This window comes from Colossoma macropomum, unplaced genomic scaffold (genome assembly GCF_904425465.1).
Source record: "Colossoma macropomum unplaced genomic scaffold, Colossoma_macropomum, whole genome shotgun sequence".
Classification (NCBI taxonomy): Eukaryota; Metazoa; Chordata; class Actinopteri; order Characiformes; family Serrasalmidae; genus Colossoma; species Colossoma macropomum.
This window is the reverse complement of record NW_023494807.1, coordinates 7,828,720-7,841,593: the sequence shown is the minus strand read 5'-3', so window position 1 is coordinate 7,841,593 and position 12,874 is coordinate 7,828,720. Positions and strand designations below refer to the sequence as shown.

General features: G+C 43.7%; 1 protein-coding gene across 1 annotated transcript in view; it reads right to left on the bottom strand.

The window, feature by feature from the left end:
• The window catches only part of cux1b (cut-like homeobox 1b), a 232,815-nt gene that overhangs the window by 177,583 nt on the left and 42,358 nt on the right, over positions 1-12,874 (bottom strand). Inside the window, exon 2 of the mRNA XM_036556545.1 lies at positions 1,455-1,565. Coding sequence (XP_036412438.1) covers positions 1,455-1,565 — 111 coding nt within the window. The remainder of the gene's footprint in view (positions 1-1,454; positions 1,566-12,874) is intronic.

Here is a 12,874-nt window from a genome sequence, read left to right as displayed (position 1 = left end):
GAAGCTTTACGAGGACCAGAGACCAAACACATGGACAAAGAGCCAGTAAAAATCAGCATGGGCTCAATATTGAACCCTGAGGCATTTAAAAACCGTAAAAGAGAGCTTTTCTCAGGCTCTCTAACGCAGTCATGCCCATACCGCAGCTGACAGCACAACACTGCAGGGCAAAGTAGTACATTTATGTGTTTAAGGATGAAACAGATTTAGTGATTTGCAGAGCACAAAACTTTTCTTTTGAAAAAATGAATTGTTTTGAATTGTTTTAATTGATTTCTATCGATGCAATAGTGCCAATTTTCACTGGCCTCTCTATGGGAATCACTATATTACATTGGCACCAAGCTAACGGAGGCATACTTTCACTTCTCCACAAGATTTAATCTGCTTATAGCAGCTTTACATAAACATCGGAACTGATTTACAGTTCTTCAGCAGATTTAAAGTCTATATTCTGTTATATTAATAATATTGAAGAAGACTCAGCCTGTTAGCTACCTTCACTTGACTGTAAATCAGCAATTAATCGCAGTCAAATGCAAAAATTGCAGCACGCTGCTCAAATCATACATTTTGATTATTTTCTAAGTGATCTGCACAGTTTAACATACAATTTGTTTTTTGTTTGTATTTTGTTGAATTTAACATAATGGGGAAAAATGGACATTTTATATTTTATGTTTTTTTTCCCCAATATACGTTAAACTCAGCAAATCCAAAGAAACTGTGCACTAAAAATAGCAGAAAATGCATTGGCATAAACTTTAGAAAATCACCAAAACATGTATTTTGACCAGAGGGTTGAGCTCAAATGATGCATATGGTCGTACATCTATGGAAATCACGTGTGAGAGCCACGTGAGAGAGAGAGAGAGAGAGAGACAGAAAAATAAAAATTAAAAACAACAAAAAAAAAGAAGCGTTCCTAACTGAGGTCAGCCAGGACATGATTGGACCAAAGCTGGGGGGGGGGTGCAATTAAAGACAATAGGAAGACACTGTCTACTCCGCTTGACTGAGCATACTCCAATTCTTCTCTCTCTCTCACACTCACACACACACACGCACACGCACACGCACACACACACACACACACGCACACACACGCACACACGCACACACACGCACACACACACACACACACACACACGCACACACACACACACACACACGCACACACACGCACACACACACGCACACGCACACGCACACGCACACACACACACACACGCACACACACGCACACACGCACACGCACACACACACACACACACGCACACAGCCAATCTCGCCAAAGAACAACAACAACAACAACTAAACACGCTGCCACTTTAGGCCTCCCTGCAGAAACAAACAGCTACAGAGGAGGGCAGAGAGCGAGAGAGCAAACAGGAGGGGGGGGTGGTTTGGGGGGGAGCAAGTGCATTAGACGAGCGTGCTCAGGTGCGCCTCACCTCTGGTGTGTTTTTCTTAAATTCGCGGCTCTGGTCGATGAGTTTTTTCCTGGACTGCTCACTCTCATCTTGTCTGTTGGCCAGTAGCGTAGCGGTGGCGTCCAGTTCTCTCTGGGAAAAACAAGAACACAGACGAGCAATTACACACTGCTCAGCGGGGTGGGGGGGTGTTGGGGTGGGTGTGTTGGTGGGGGGGGGTGGGGTCATTTACATACACAGACAAACATAACATACACAGTCACTTTCAAGGGCAGGATTCCCACCGAACAGCTCCGCTACACCAAACCCACTGAAATGCCCAAACGCGTCTGCCGCTCTAACAGTGCAGGGTCGCAGCACCGGCTCTGCTGTTCCTTACAGTGGCTTTTAAATATCAGCACTGTGGTACATATCTAGTCCGTTTGCACCCCAGGAAAGGGGGTGGGCCAGCCAAGCGGGGGGTGGGCAGTATGATGATATGTCATCATTACTGTGATAAATTACAGTCCAATACGCTGTTCAGAGTTTGTACTTTTTCCCTGGGAACATGAATGCAGTGCACCTTTAAAACTCATTTAAGGTATACAGCTGGACCATCTTTAAGGGTACATTTATGGTGTTTGTACCTTGGGGGACTAAAATTGACCTGTATAAACTGCATAGTAACAAGTAGCTGATTCGTATGTCAGGCTATTATAGCATCAATATATTTTCACAATTGCTGAATGAAAAGTAATGTCATTAAGTATTGTGATGTCATATTTTTGCCATATCAAACCACCTTACAGCCAGGCCAGGCCCAGAGTCCAAAGCTCTAGGTCAAGATTTTTGGTGTTTTAGCATTTTTATATGCTCTGGCTCAGAACAATACACATTTCATTTCAAAATAAAAGACTGCAAAGTAGCAAGTCTCTGTGCAAAACAGTAATCTTATAAAGCAAAAGAGCTACGAACACAACAAAAAACCTGAAGCGCCTCGTATTAAACCTTATTCAGCATTTTAACCCCCCGGAAAACTAAAACAACATCACCACGTCACAAAAGCACAAATACAAAGCGCATCAGCAAAATCTACTGACCGCATTAACTATAAATAAACTACCGTTTCAGATCTTTTACATTTCAAAGTTGCCACGAAAGACAGTAAATGATAGACGCTCCCAAAAACGAGGGGCATGTCAGAGTGTTTACATTTAACTATACATTGGGCCTCATTTGCCAAGCATTCTTAAGAAGTTGTTTCTTCTTAAAATCCACTTACGCACTTTTCACCAACATTCGACGATGTTTTCTTATCTGCGATTTGTTCTTAGGTAAGAACAGAATCTACACACACTCAAGAGCACAAAGGTGAGACCAGTTCTGCGGTTCTGATGTAGACTTTCTTCTTAGGATGTGGGACTTTTTCTTAGGGCCTTTCTCAAGAACAAAGCTTCTCAAGAAAATAGGCCCTTCTCACATTTACACATTTCTTCTGCAGGAAGTAGTCGCTGCAGGTTACGCTGCTTCCGCTAAAGCTATTACAATAACAGCAATGATGAGTTGAGCGTGTACAGCTCACTTAAGTACTAGATTTCAAAGCAAAAAACAGCCTCATCTCAGTTTCAGTGCAATTAATAAAGGAATAAACTTTGTCATACGGAGTAAAAGAAACTGCGTCTGCACTTCAGCGCTGCTGACTCAGGCCCAAGCCCGTTTCATTTTTTCACCCCTACCCCTTGTTTTCAAGTTTCTTCCTAACTGAGTTACAAGGGGTAGTGGTTGAAATCTTGCCCTACGAAATGGGACAACCCTCAAATTTAAAAAAATAAATAAATAAAAAGAGCATGACTTCATTAACAGGCTACTAGCGGCGCTCTGTAGGCGACCCGACCCCGACTTCAGTGATAGCAGAGGAGGGTAAAGTTCAGCTCCTCACTGCTGGGCTTTAGTTACATTTAGGGCATCATATGCCTTCAAAGAGGGGGGCAATTATTTATTATCACCCACCGCTGATTCTTCAGTGAAATGAAGCTGAAGTCAGATATTCACCAGCTTCTTGTTTGAATTTTCCCGTTCCACCTTAAATGTAGCAGCAGTTACATTCTGGAGCTTCAGGCGTCAGAACTACTGGACTATTTAAGGTGGAATGGGAAATTTAGCTAGCTAGCTACCGAGACATTAGCATACTATTAGCGTTTTTTATGCTTGTTATAAATAAAAGGATCATTATGCATTGAAACGGCATTAAACTAAGATTAAACAGTGGTTATCATAATTTTTTAACAGAGAAAATTCTCACATTTGTGGGTTTCTTTGGTCTCTTGCTCAGCCATCTTGCTGGTTTTTCTTTTTTTCTCATATCACTCTGTTTGGAGTGTGACTCGCCCTACCCCTCTATCTCAACAAAAAAATGGGACACCCAACCCCTATATGTGAACGCGCAAAACACAGCGCTAAGGGCTGAGTGGTAGGGGCAAGGGGCGAAATGGGATTGGGCCTTACTGTTACACTGAATGCAGTCTGTGCTTTAAATTAGCTACTGCAGCTGCTTTCAGTGGAACAGTTTTCATTCTCTCCCTCAAAAATGGTCAGTATCTGAGGGAGCGAGTGCTCGGCGGAGATGTTTGTTCACTTGTACTGGTGTTTCCACCCTAAATGGTGCCTGAGCCACCAGTATGTAACTGCTGCACCATTTAAGGTGAAACGGGAACATTTGAACAAGAAGCTGACGAACGAGAAACTGACTTTTTAGTGTTTGACAGTTTCTCTTTGTAGATTAAACATATCAGGAAACCAGCTGAGAGCTTATAAATGCAAATAAGAAAACGTCTACAGCGACTCTTACGACCCGGGACGCCCCCTGGGATGTGCTCGTTTCGTTTTTTTTGCCACTTTAGCTTTTAGCTTATGGTTAGCGAGCTGTTTCAACATCTCCAGGTAATACGACTTACCTAGTGTTTGTTATAGCTATTTTCAATATCTATCTGTTTATCACTCTACAGACTGTAGCTGACGTTACTGTACTCTTACAGCGGTAAAGAGGTTTTTCCACGAAGCATTTAATCCTTTTTTTAGTTTGGACTCCCACATTGTTGTGTGTTTGGTTCTCTAACAGTTCTGGACACACCCTACAAGGTTTTCTTCCGACAACTGCGATATTCTCAAGAAAACAAAAATCTTAGGAAGGTACTGGTGGATGAGGTCCATTCCTTTTTGTTGATCCATTCGTTTTTGTTTTGTTGTCTTCATTCCACTCTCATATGTCACCCAACCAAGTCTGAAGGCATGGCAGCCGATTACCAGCATATGGACTCCAGATCCCGAATGGAGCAAATTATAGAGAAATTAAGTCGGTATAGACAGACCACAACAACAACAACCACAACAACAACAACAACAACAACAACAACAACAACAACAAAAACAACCCCAAATCTCGGCCCGTCTCTCCTTCACCTTTTCCATGCCATTAGCGGTTGTTGCTATAGTTACCTTTTTATATGTGAGTAATGAAGTTTTATAGAGCTGACCAAGCTGCTGACAGATGGGCAGCGTAACTCTGCAGGGGTTACAGGTCTACACATGCGCACTGGGCAGCCCAGTCGGCTACTCACTCTGAGTAGAGAGAGACGCAGTGAATAAGAGTGAATGAGAAAGATACACAAACACACTGATACTACCAGTAATGGCAGCAGTTACACATGTGATGTACACAGTTAAAACAACAGTGTTTATACAACGTAACGTCAATACAGTAGAGCCTCTTCGGGAGGTAGAGAAAGAGAGAGGCTGGGAAGGAAAGTGAGAAGGAGAGAGAGAGAGAAAAGGAGCAAGAAAAAGAGAGAGAGAGAGAATAAGCAAAAGAAAGAAATGTGTAAATAAGAGAGAGAAAAAGAGAGAGACCGGAAAGGGAGAGGAAAAAAAGAGAAAGAGAGAAGAAAGGAAAGAGCGAGAAAGAAAGAGTAAGAAAAAGTGAGAGAAAGAAAAAAAAGACAGTAAGAGAAAGTGAAAAAAAAGTGATAGAGTTAGGCCCAATTCCATTTCACCCCCCACCCCTACTAGTGAGCCCTTAGCCCTCCGTGTTGCATGTTCACGTCTAGGTGTAGGGTGTCCTGATTCTTGTTGAGATAGAGGGGTACGGCGAAGTGTTCGGGCTACATGTCCCTCCAAACCGAGGTTTTTCAGAGACACTCCAAACAGAGTGTCACGAGAAAGAAAGAAAAACCGGCAAGATGGCTGAACAAGCGACCAAAGAAACCCACAAATGTGAGAATTTTCTCTGTTAAAAAATTAATAACCACTGTTTAATCTTAGTTTAATGCCGTTTCAATGCATAATGATCCTTTTATTTATAACAAGCATAAAAAATCACTAATAGTATGCTAATGTCTCGGTAGCTAGCTAGCTAAATTTCCCATTCCACCTTAAATAGTCCAGCAGTTCTGACGCCTGAAGCGCCAGAATGTAACTGCGGCTCCATTTAAGGTGGAACGGGAAAATTCAAACAAGAAGCTGATAAATATCTGACTTCAACTTCATTTCACTGAAGAATTAGAGGTGGGTGATAATAAATAATTGCCCCCCCTCTTTGAAGGCATTTGATGCCCTTAATTTAACTAAAGCCCAGCAGTGAGGAGCTGAACTTTACCCTCCTCTGCTGTCACTGCAGACGGGCCGGGTCGCCTACAGAGCAGCGCTAGTAGCTGTTAATGAAGTCATGTTCTGAGGGTCCCACTTCATAGGGAAGATTTCAACTAATACTCCTTGTAACTCAGTGCCAAAGGGCAAGGAGACACTCGAAAACAAGGGGTAGGGGTGAAAATAAGAAATAGGACTGGGCCTCAGAGTCAGGAAGAGCAAAAAGGAAACAGCAAGGAAAAGAGAAAAAAAGAGAGGGGGAAGCAAAACAGTAAGAGGTGAGAGGAGAGACAGAGGAATGAAAGAAAGGAAAAGAACACCAGATCTGGAGTATCGACAACGTAGGCAAACACAAACACTACGTGTTTCTACATCAAACAGGCCCCCCGACAGGACAGCAGGGTCGTACCAGGCCGCTCCCGCCTGTGTGGTGCCGCCTCGTACGAGCTGGCGCCGCGCCAACTCCCGGCACCCCTCTGAACAGGCAGCAACAGGAGTGCGGAGCGAGAGAAGGCTCTTCCTCGCGCTCCTCCTCCCTCAGCCTCTTTTAGGTGCGCACCCTTGAGAGTGATTAGCAGACGCTGCTGTTACGCCCATTATGCAAACTAATAGGCTAATCACTTAAAAAACCTGATTACCAGGGGGCCCTGCGGATCCTCATTTAGCGCCCCGGCCTCTGTGGGCTCCTCCAGCTGAGGCGCCATGGGAGCGCGAAGAGATGATTAACTCTCAACTCATCAGCGCACTCCCATCGCCGGTTCTAGATACGCATTCACACCTAGTCACGGAACACGTGTGGTGGGGAAAGTAAAGTACTGCCCAAAAGTTTATAGACATCCAGACTTTCCTCTGAAATCAAGTGTTTTAATGGGGAGTTTTGGATCTCCAAAATATTAACTTTAATGTAAGTCAATGTGAAGAGATTTTGTTCAAAGTGATTTTAGAGCATTTCTATTGGTCCATTCATCATGAGATTTTTACATGATGTAAAGGACATCTGGTGTGTTGAAATGTAGAAAACTAAAAATCAACAAAAATGGAGATACATGGTTTTCATTGGACAGCGATAATTAGTGAGGTCAGGTACTGATGTTGTATGATTAGTTCTGGATCTCGAATCATCCCAAATGTATTGGATGGAGCTCAATACAGTTTCACTGCCAAACAGCCCAAAGCTGAGGGGGCTTTATACCCCTCTAGCCCAGGCTTGGCACTGGGCTTGATGACCTTGGGCTTGTTTTTAGTCAGAGCTTTTTTATGGGGATTATGCAAGCTGTGCAATTGAACCACAATGGGTGCATTTAATTGAATTCACTGATTAAAAGGGCTGTCCGGATACTTCTGAACATGACAAAAAGGCACATTTGCACAGGCTTGTTTTGCTGGTTTATTCTTACCATCAGGTCGAACGAGTTTCAGGCTTCAATGCGGCGTGTTTTGTTGCTGACTGCCAGTCGCATGTTCTCACACGAGGGTTAAAGACAAGCGTCACCTTCAAGCAGGATACTGCGCTCTTTCTGCGCCTTTACATTTAAGTACATTAAACATCATCAAGGCCTGCCACCTGATCTAGAGGGACCTGATCTAGAGTGATGAGGACGTCTTAGAATGCTACACTGAAACTGATGAATTGATGTTTTACACAGAACAAAACAGCCTCACTTAACTATTACTAGTCTATTAAAGATGAATGGCTGTCAGCTTTGACAACTCCATCAACACCATTACTAGGACACGCCAGCATAAAAATACTGTTACTGTTCCATGTCAATATCTGATCATGACGCTGCCCGTCCCGATTTAGCGTCAACAACAGATCAAATTTATCTGGCTCAGCAGGTTTGATGTGAAGACAAACATTCAGTTTTCTCTGCCAAATGCTTTACCAGTAAGAAAGAAAGGTGGTTCTGGTGCTTGTCAGCGAATTCAGACAACAGGCTAATCAATATGGGTTATTGACAGCCAATGAGAAGTCATTTTAAGGGTCTAAAAATCAGAAAACGGATAAAATTGGTAGGTGTTCCTAATATTTCTATTCTAAATTATAATTCTGTGCTACTATATACGTTACATACATATATATACATATATATATATATATATATATATATACACACACACACACACACACACACACACACACACACACACAGGGTGATTCAAAAAGATTCATCCGATTTCAAAGCGGCATATTTTCACAACCGTGAGGCGCCTAGGAACCAATCACATACCAACTGAAAGAGGGGGTCATAGAGTTTCTGGCCGTCACCGGAAGATAGTTCCCTTCAGTCTGTGAGGAGATGGAGACCCCTGAGCAGAAAGCGTTCTGCGTTCTCCACTTCAATAAGAGTAACAGAGTGCTCAGAGCATTCATTGTTGGTTCCACAACACTGGATGATCTCCGAAAACCATGAGTGCAGTGACACCCAACATGCTCAATCGAGTATGGGATGAGTTTGACTATGGCGTTGATGTTGTCTGTACAGCTGGAGGAGGTTCATATTGAGCACTTGTACAATTACATAATAAACTTTATGCTCATTTAAACCATTTACAGTTCACTGCATTGTTCTATAATGATTTACAAGTGAAATGAATCATTATGAAATCAGATGAATCTTTTTGAATCACCCTGTATTTTAAATTTGTCACGCTTCTTAAAAGTCAAATAAAAAGCAGAAACTCAGTGTTAAATGATATAAACACAAGAGCTGAGGGTGGAGCTACATTGAATTCTTTGCTGTTCTGGTTTCTGCTCAACTTACTTTGTGTAAACTTTACATATTTGTTATTTTAACTATGACTGTGCTTTATTCACCAGTTCAGCCAGTAGACAACTCATACTGGGTCCCCTGTGGCACAACCTTTTAAGGTTTCGGCAGATTTTCAGCTATTGGCAGAAGGTTGTGAGATCGAATCCCAGTGATGCCAAAAAAGACCCCAAACATTGGCATGTTATTAGATATATTTTCGCCGATCACAACGCTGTATTAGTGGCAGATATACTGTCCAGGCCCTGATTACGACTTTAGTTATCAACCAAAATCCATGGATACTGCCTTTACATGAGCATCTCTGCAGTGATGCGCGATATCGCGTATCGTGATGGTGGGAATGTGGCCGTTCTCTTGCTGTTGGAGTCAGCTAGGGGAGGTGGGATATGAGAGGCCAAGCAGGCCTGTGTAATAGCGTTATAATTTTCCTAATGGAAGCGTTTGGCTGGCTGGGAGCGCCGGCGCTTGTCTTAGTTAATTTGTTCGGTAGTAAACGCTGATGGAACAGATTACGGCCGCTCCCTCGAGAGCCTCTACGCTGCCAGAGAAAAAGGCAGAGTGTGAGAGAGAGAGGGAGAGGGGCTGGGAAGAAAAAAAGAGATGGTGAAAATGCTTGTGTAAAAGAATGCAAAGTTGCAAGGGAAAGAGAACAGCAAAGGACTGGCAGGGCGAGAGAGAGAGAGAGAGAGAGGAGAGAGAGAGAGAGAGAGAGTGTGAAAGAACAAGGAGAACAAAAGCACAAGAGACAGACGAGGCCAAGGAAGCAGCTACAGTTTTATTCAAATTAAGCACAGGGTAATGAAGTGACTGGGCAACAGACGTTCGCGCTCTTATCCTACTTCGCACTGACCCAACACATACACACACGCAAACGCGTTCCTAATTAAATTCCAGGCTCATTAAGACGGGAGCAGGAGGAGGGGGAGTTTGGCTGTGAAAGCGCAGGAGGCCGAGCAGCTTTCTCCGAAGCCGATGCTCAGTGATTCAGCGAGGATGATGCTGAGCCGCTCGGACAGCGCTGGACTAGAGAAGACTTAGTGCTGACTCACCAACACTCCAGCCTTCTAGAACCGCTCCGACACTCTCCCCGTCTCCGTCATTAAGCATCCAGAGACGAGTAAGGCCCTCCCTCTCCCTCAACGTGGGGGTATAATTGGGGAAAATTACACCAAACAAATGCAAAACCTCACACGAGCAGCAGAACAAAGTTCGAAACCCAGAATTTTCGAGCTGACGCTAGTGTGAAACGGAGCGGAACGTGGAAAGACGTTTAGCAGCTTTTGCCTCGTCAGCGCTGACTAACACTCGCAGCTGTGTACACAACACACTCCTGCTTGTCCTTGCTTCTTTTTATGTCGATTAGCCCATCCGCAAGGGGACCCTTGCCTCAGCTGCCGCACGCCAAGCTGAAAAACATTTTTGTTTAATAATGTAGGAGATTTTATTAGCAGCTATTCCAACTCTGCATTTAAAATGGTCCCTTCATCACTATTCAACACACTGAAGCACAATATAGCACACTTGTCTATTATAAAGAACGAAAACGATGCCGAAACGATCCCCTAATCACTATTCCCTACATTGTGCATTACAGAGAACGCTAGTATCAATTATAATGAACAGAAATGGTGCCTTAACCAGTGTTGAGCACTATACAGAACACTATTACCATTTATAGGAAACAAAAATTGCCTCCTAATCACTATTCATTACATCAGAGCACCGTGTAGAACACTGATACTCTAATTACTGCTTTCTACATTGAGGCATCATATGTACGACACCATTAGGAGGAACAGAAATAACCGCCTAATCACTATTCCCTACATTGGATAATATAGGGAATTGTTTTAAACACCCAAAATCACTGTTCATGACACAGGAGCATCATACAGTACACTAATATAGAGAACAGAAATAGTTCACTAAAAACTATTCACTATATCAATAAATAAAATCAAGAGCACCAAACAGAAATTTAGGGAAGGAATGAGTGCACTGGATATTCACCACTATGTTTTTTGGACACCACTAGAAGGTGGCCCACACCCCAAACAGTGCACTATACAGTGAACACAGCCCACTGCTTTCTCTTTTGGCGAGGTGTACGGCGGACATTCAGAAGGTTTTCAGTGCACTGCAACCAATACGTGGCAAAAACAGGGCCTCCATGTTAACCATTAAATAGCGCGTAAGTAATCCGAGCAGCTTCTTCGGCTACAAAGGTCGACAGGCGTAGCTGGTTTAGTTAAACTCAAAGCGCGTAACGGACTGTGCTAGTTAACGGCCTACGACGCAGTCAAAATAGCGTGTGAGTGTGTGAAGTCGTGATGCTGTAGTTGTGTGTACATCCCCGTTCCCCCGAGGCTCTTTGGTTCATGAGCGTGACTCGTATGCTAGTTTAACCATTGTGTTCTCAGCCTGTAAAAGCTCAAACCCAGGCTAACACCCCCCACCCCCTCCTTCCCCTATTTAATAAGGGGGAGGGGGGGCAACAGACTCGCACACGGGCAGCCGAGCGTAGAAACACACACTAATATTTGCTTCAAGGCTTCAAGGAAAAGGGGGGTGGGGGGTGGGGAGTGCTTGAGAGAGTGAGAGAGCGAGAGAGGGAGAGAAACAGAAAAGGAAGTGAGAGAGAGACAGAGAGAAAGAGATAGAAGAGAGAATGAAAAATCAAGGGAGGGGAGCTAGAAATCAAAAAGAGAGGGAGAGAGATAAAGAGTGAGAGAGGGAAAAAAGACAAAGCAAGAGAAATAGTAAAAGGGAGCAGAGAGAGAGAGAGTGAGAAAGAAAGCGCGAGAAGGGAGCAGGGAGAGAGAAAGAGAGAAAGAAAATGGGAGAGACAAAAAGAGAGAGAGAGAGAGAGAGAGAGAGAAAGAGTGAGAGAGTGAGAGAGAGAGAGAGAGAGAGAGGAGAGAGAGAGAGAGAGAGCGCGAGGGAGAGACTAATAAGCTGCATGGCCGTCTCGCTCTGGGAGCCACTTCAAAGCAGCCCCATGCGGAACAGCAAACACGCGTCGTCTGTTCGCCCTGGCTCTCTTGCCCTTTTTTCTCCTCACTTTTTCTCTCCTTTTTTTCCTCCTCCGAACCAGAGAAGCTGGCTACGTTATCCCTATGAGCCAAGGTCAAGGCCGGCTGGGAGACGAAGCCCTGAGGTCGTGCCTACCCTGCTTAAATGCTCCCAAACCTCTGCAGAAAAATAACACTCTCTCGTAATTGCTGGAATTACTGAGCCTGGTTGTCCAAAACCTGACCTGTGAGTGTCTGTCTATGAGAGCTGCGGTATTCTCCTCACGCCTCACACAGACCCCACAAAGAGAGAAGCTACCCTGTGGCGTGCGGCGGACGGACGGAGATGGCCCTGTCGGACAGGGCAGCGCTGTCGCATTAGTGATGGATGTCTGTTTTAGTTTAGGACAGGTCACACATCAGCACTCATGGGGGGAGAGAGAGAGAGAGAGAGAGAGAGAGAGAGAGAGAGAGAGAGAGAGAGAGAGAGAGAGAGAGAGAGACAGAGAGAGAGAGACGCAAGATTTTTGATAACATACCAACCATAAGAACTCATTTTTTGATTTTTATATACTCGATTTTTGAAATATTTCAGAATGCAGCCAGTGTTATCTTCATAAAATGCTGCATCCCATAATGCAACTGGTACAGTATGTAGAATACAGTACACACTGCTATAGCATGCTGTATACAGTCTATACTATTATAATATGTGGTATATGGCCTACACTAAGACAATACACAGTATACAGTCTATCTTAGTACAGTATGTGGTATACGGTCTATACTGGTAACACTGTACAGTATACAGGCTATACTAGTAGAGTATGTGGTATACCGTCTATACTAGTAACACTGTATAGTATATAGTCTATACTAGTACAGTACGCTGCATAGTATACGGTCTATACTGGTACAGTATGTGGTATATGGTCTATACTGGTACACTGCACAGTATATGGTCTATACTGGTACACTGCATAGTATGTAATCTATACCAGAACAGTATGTGGTATACAGTCTATACTGGTACACT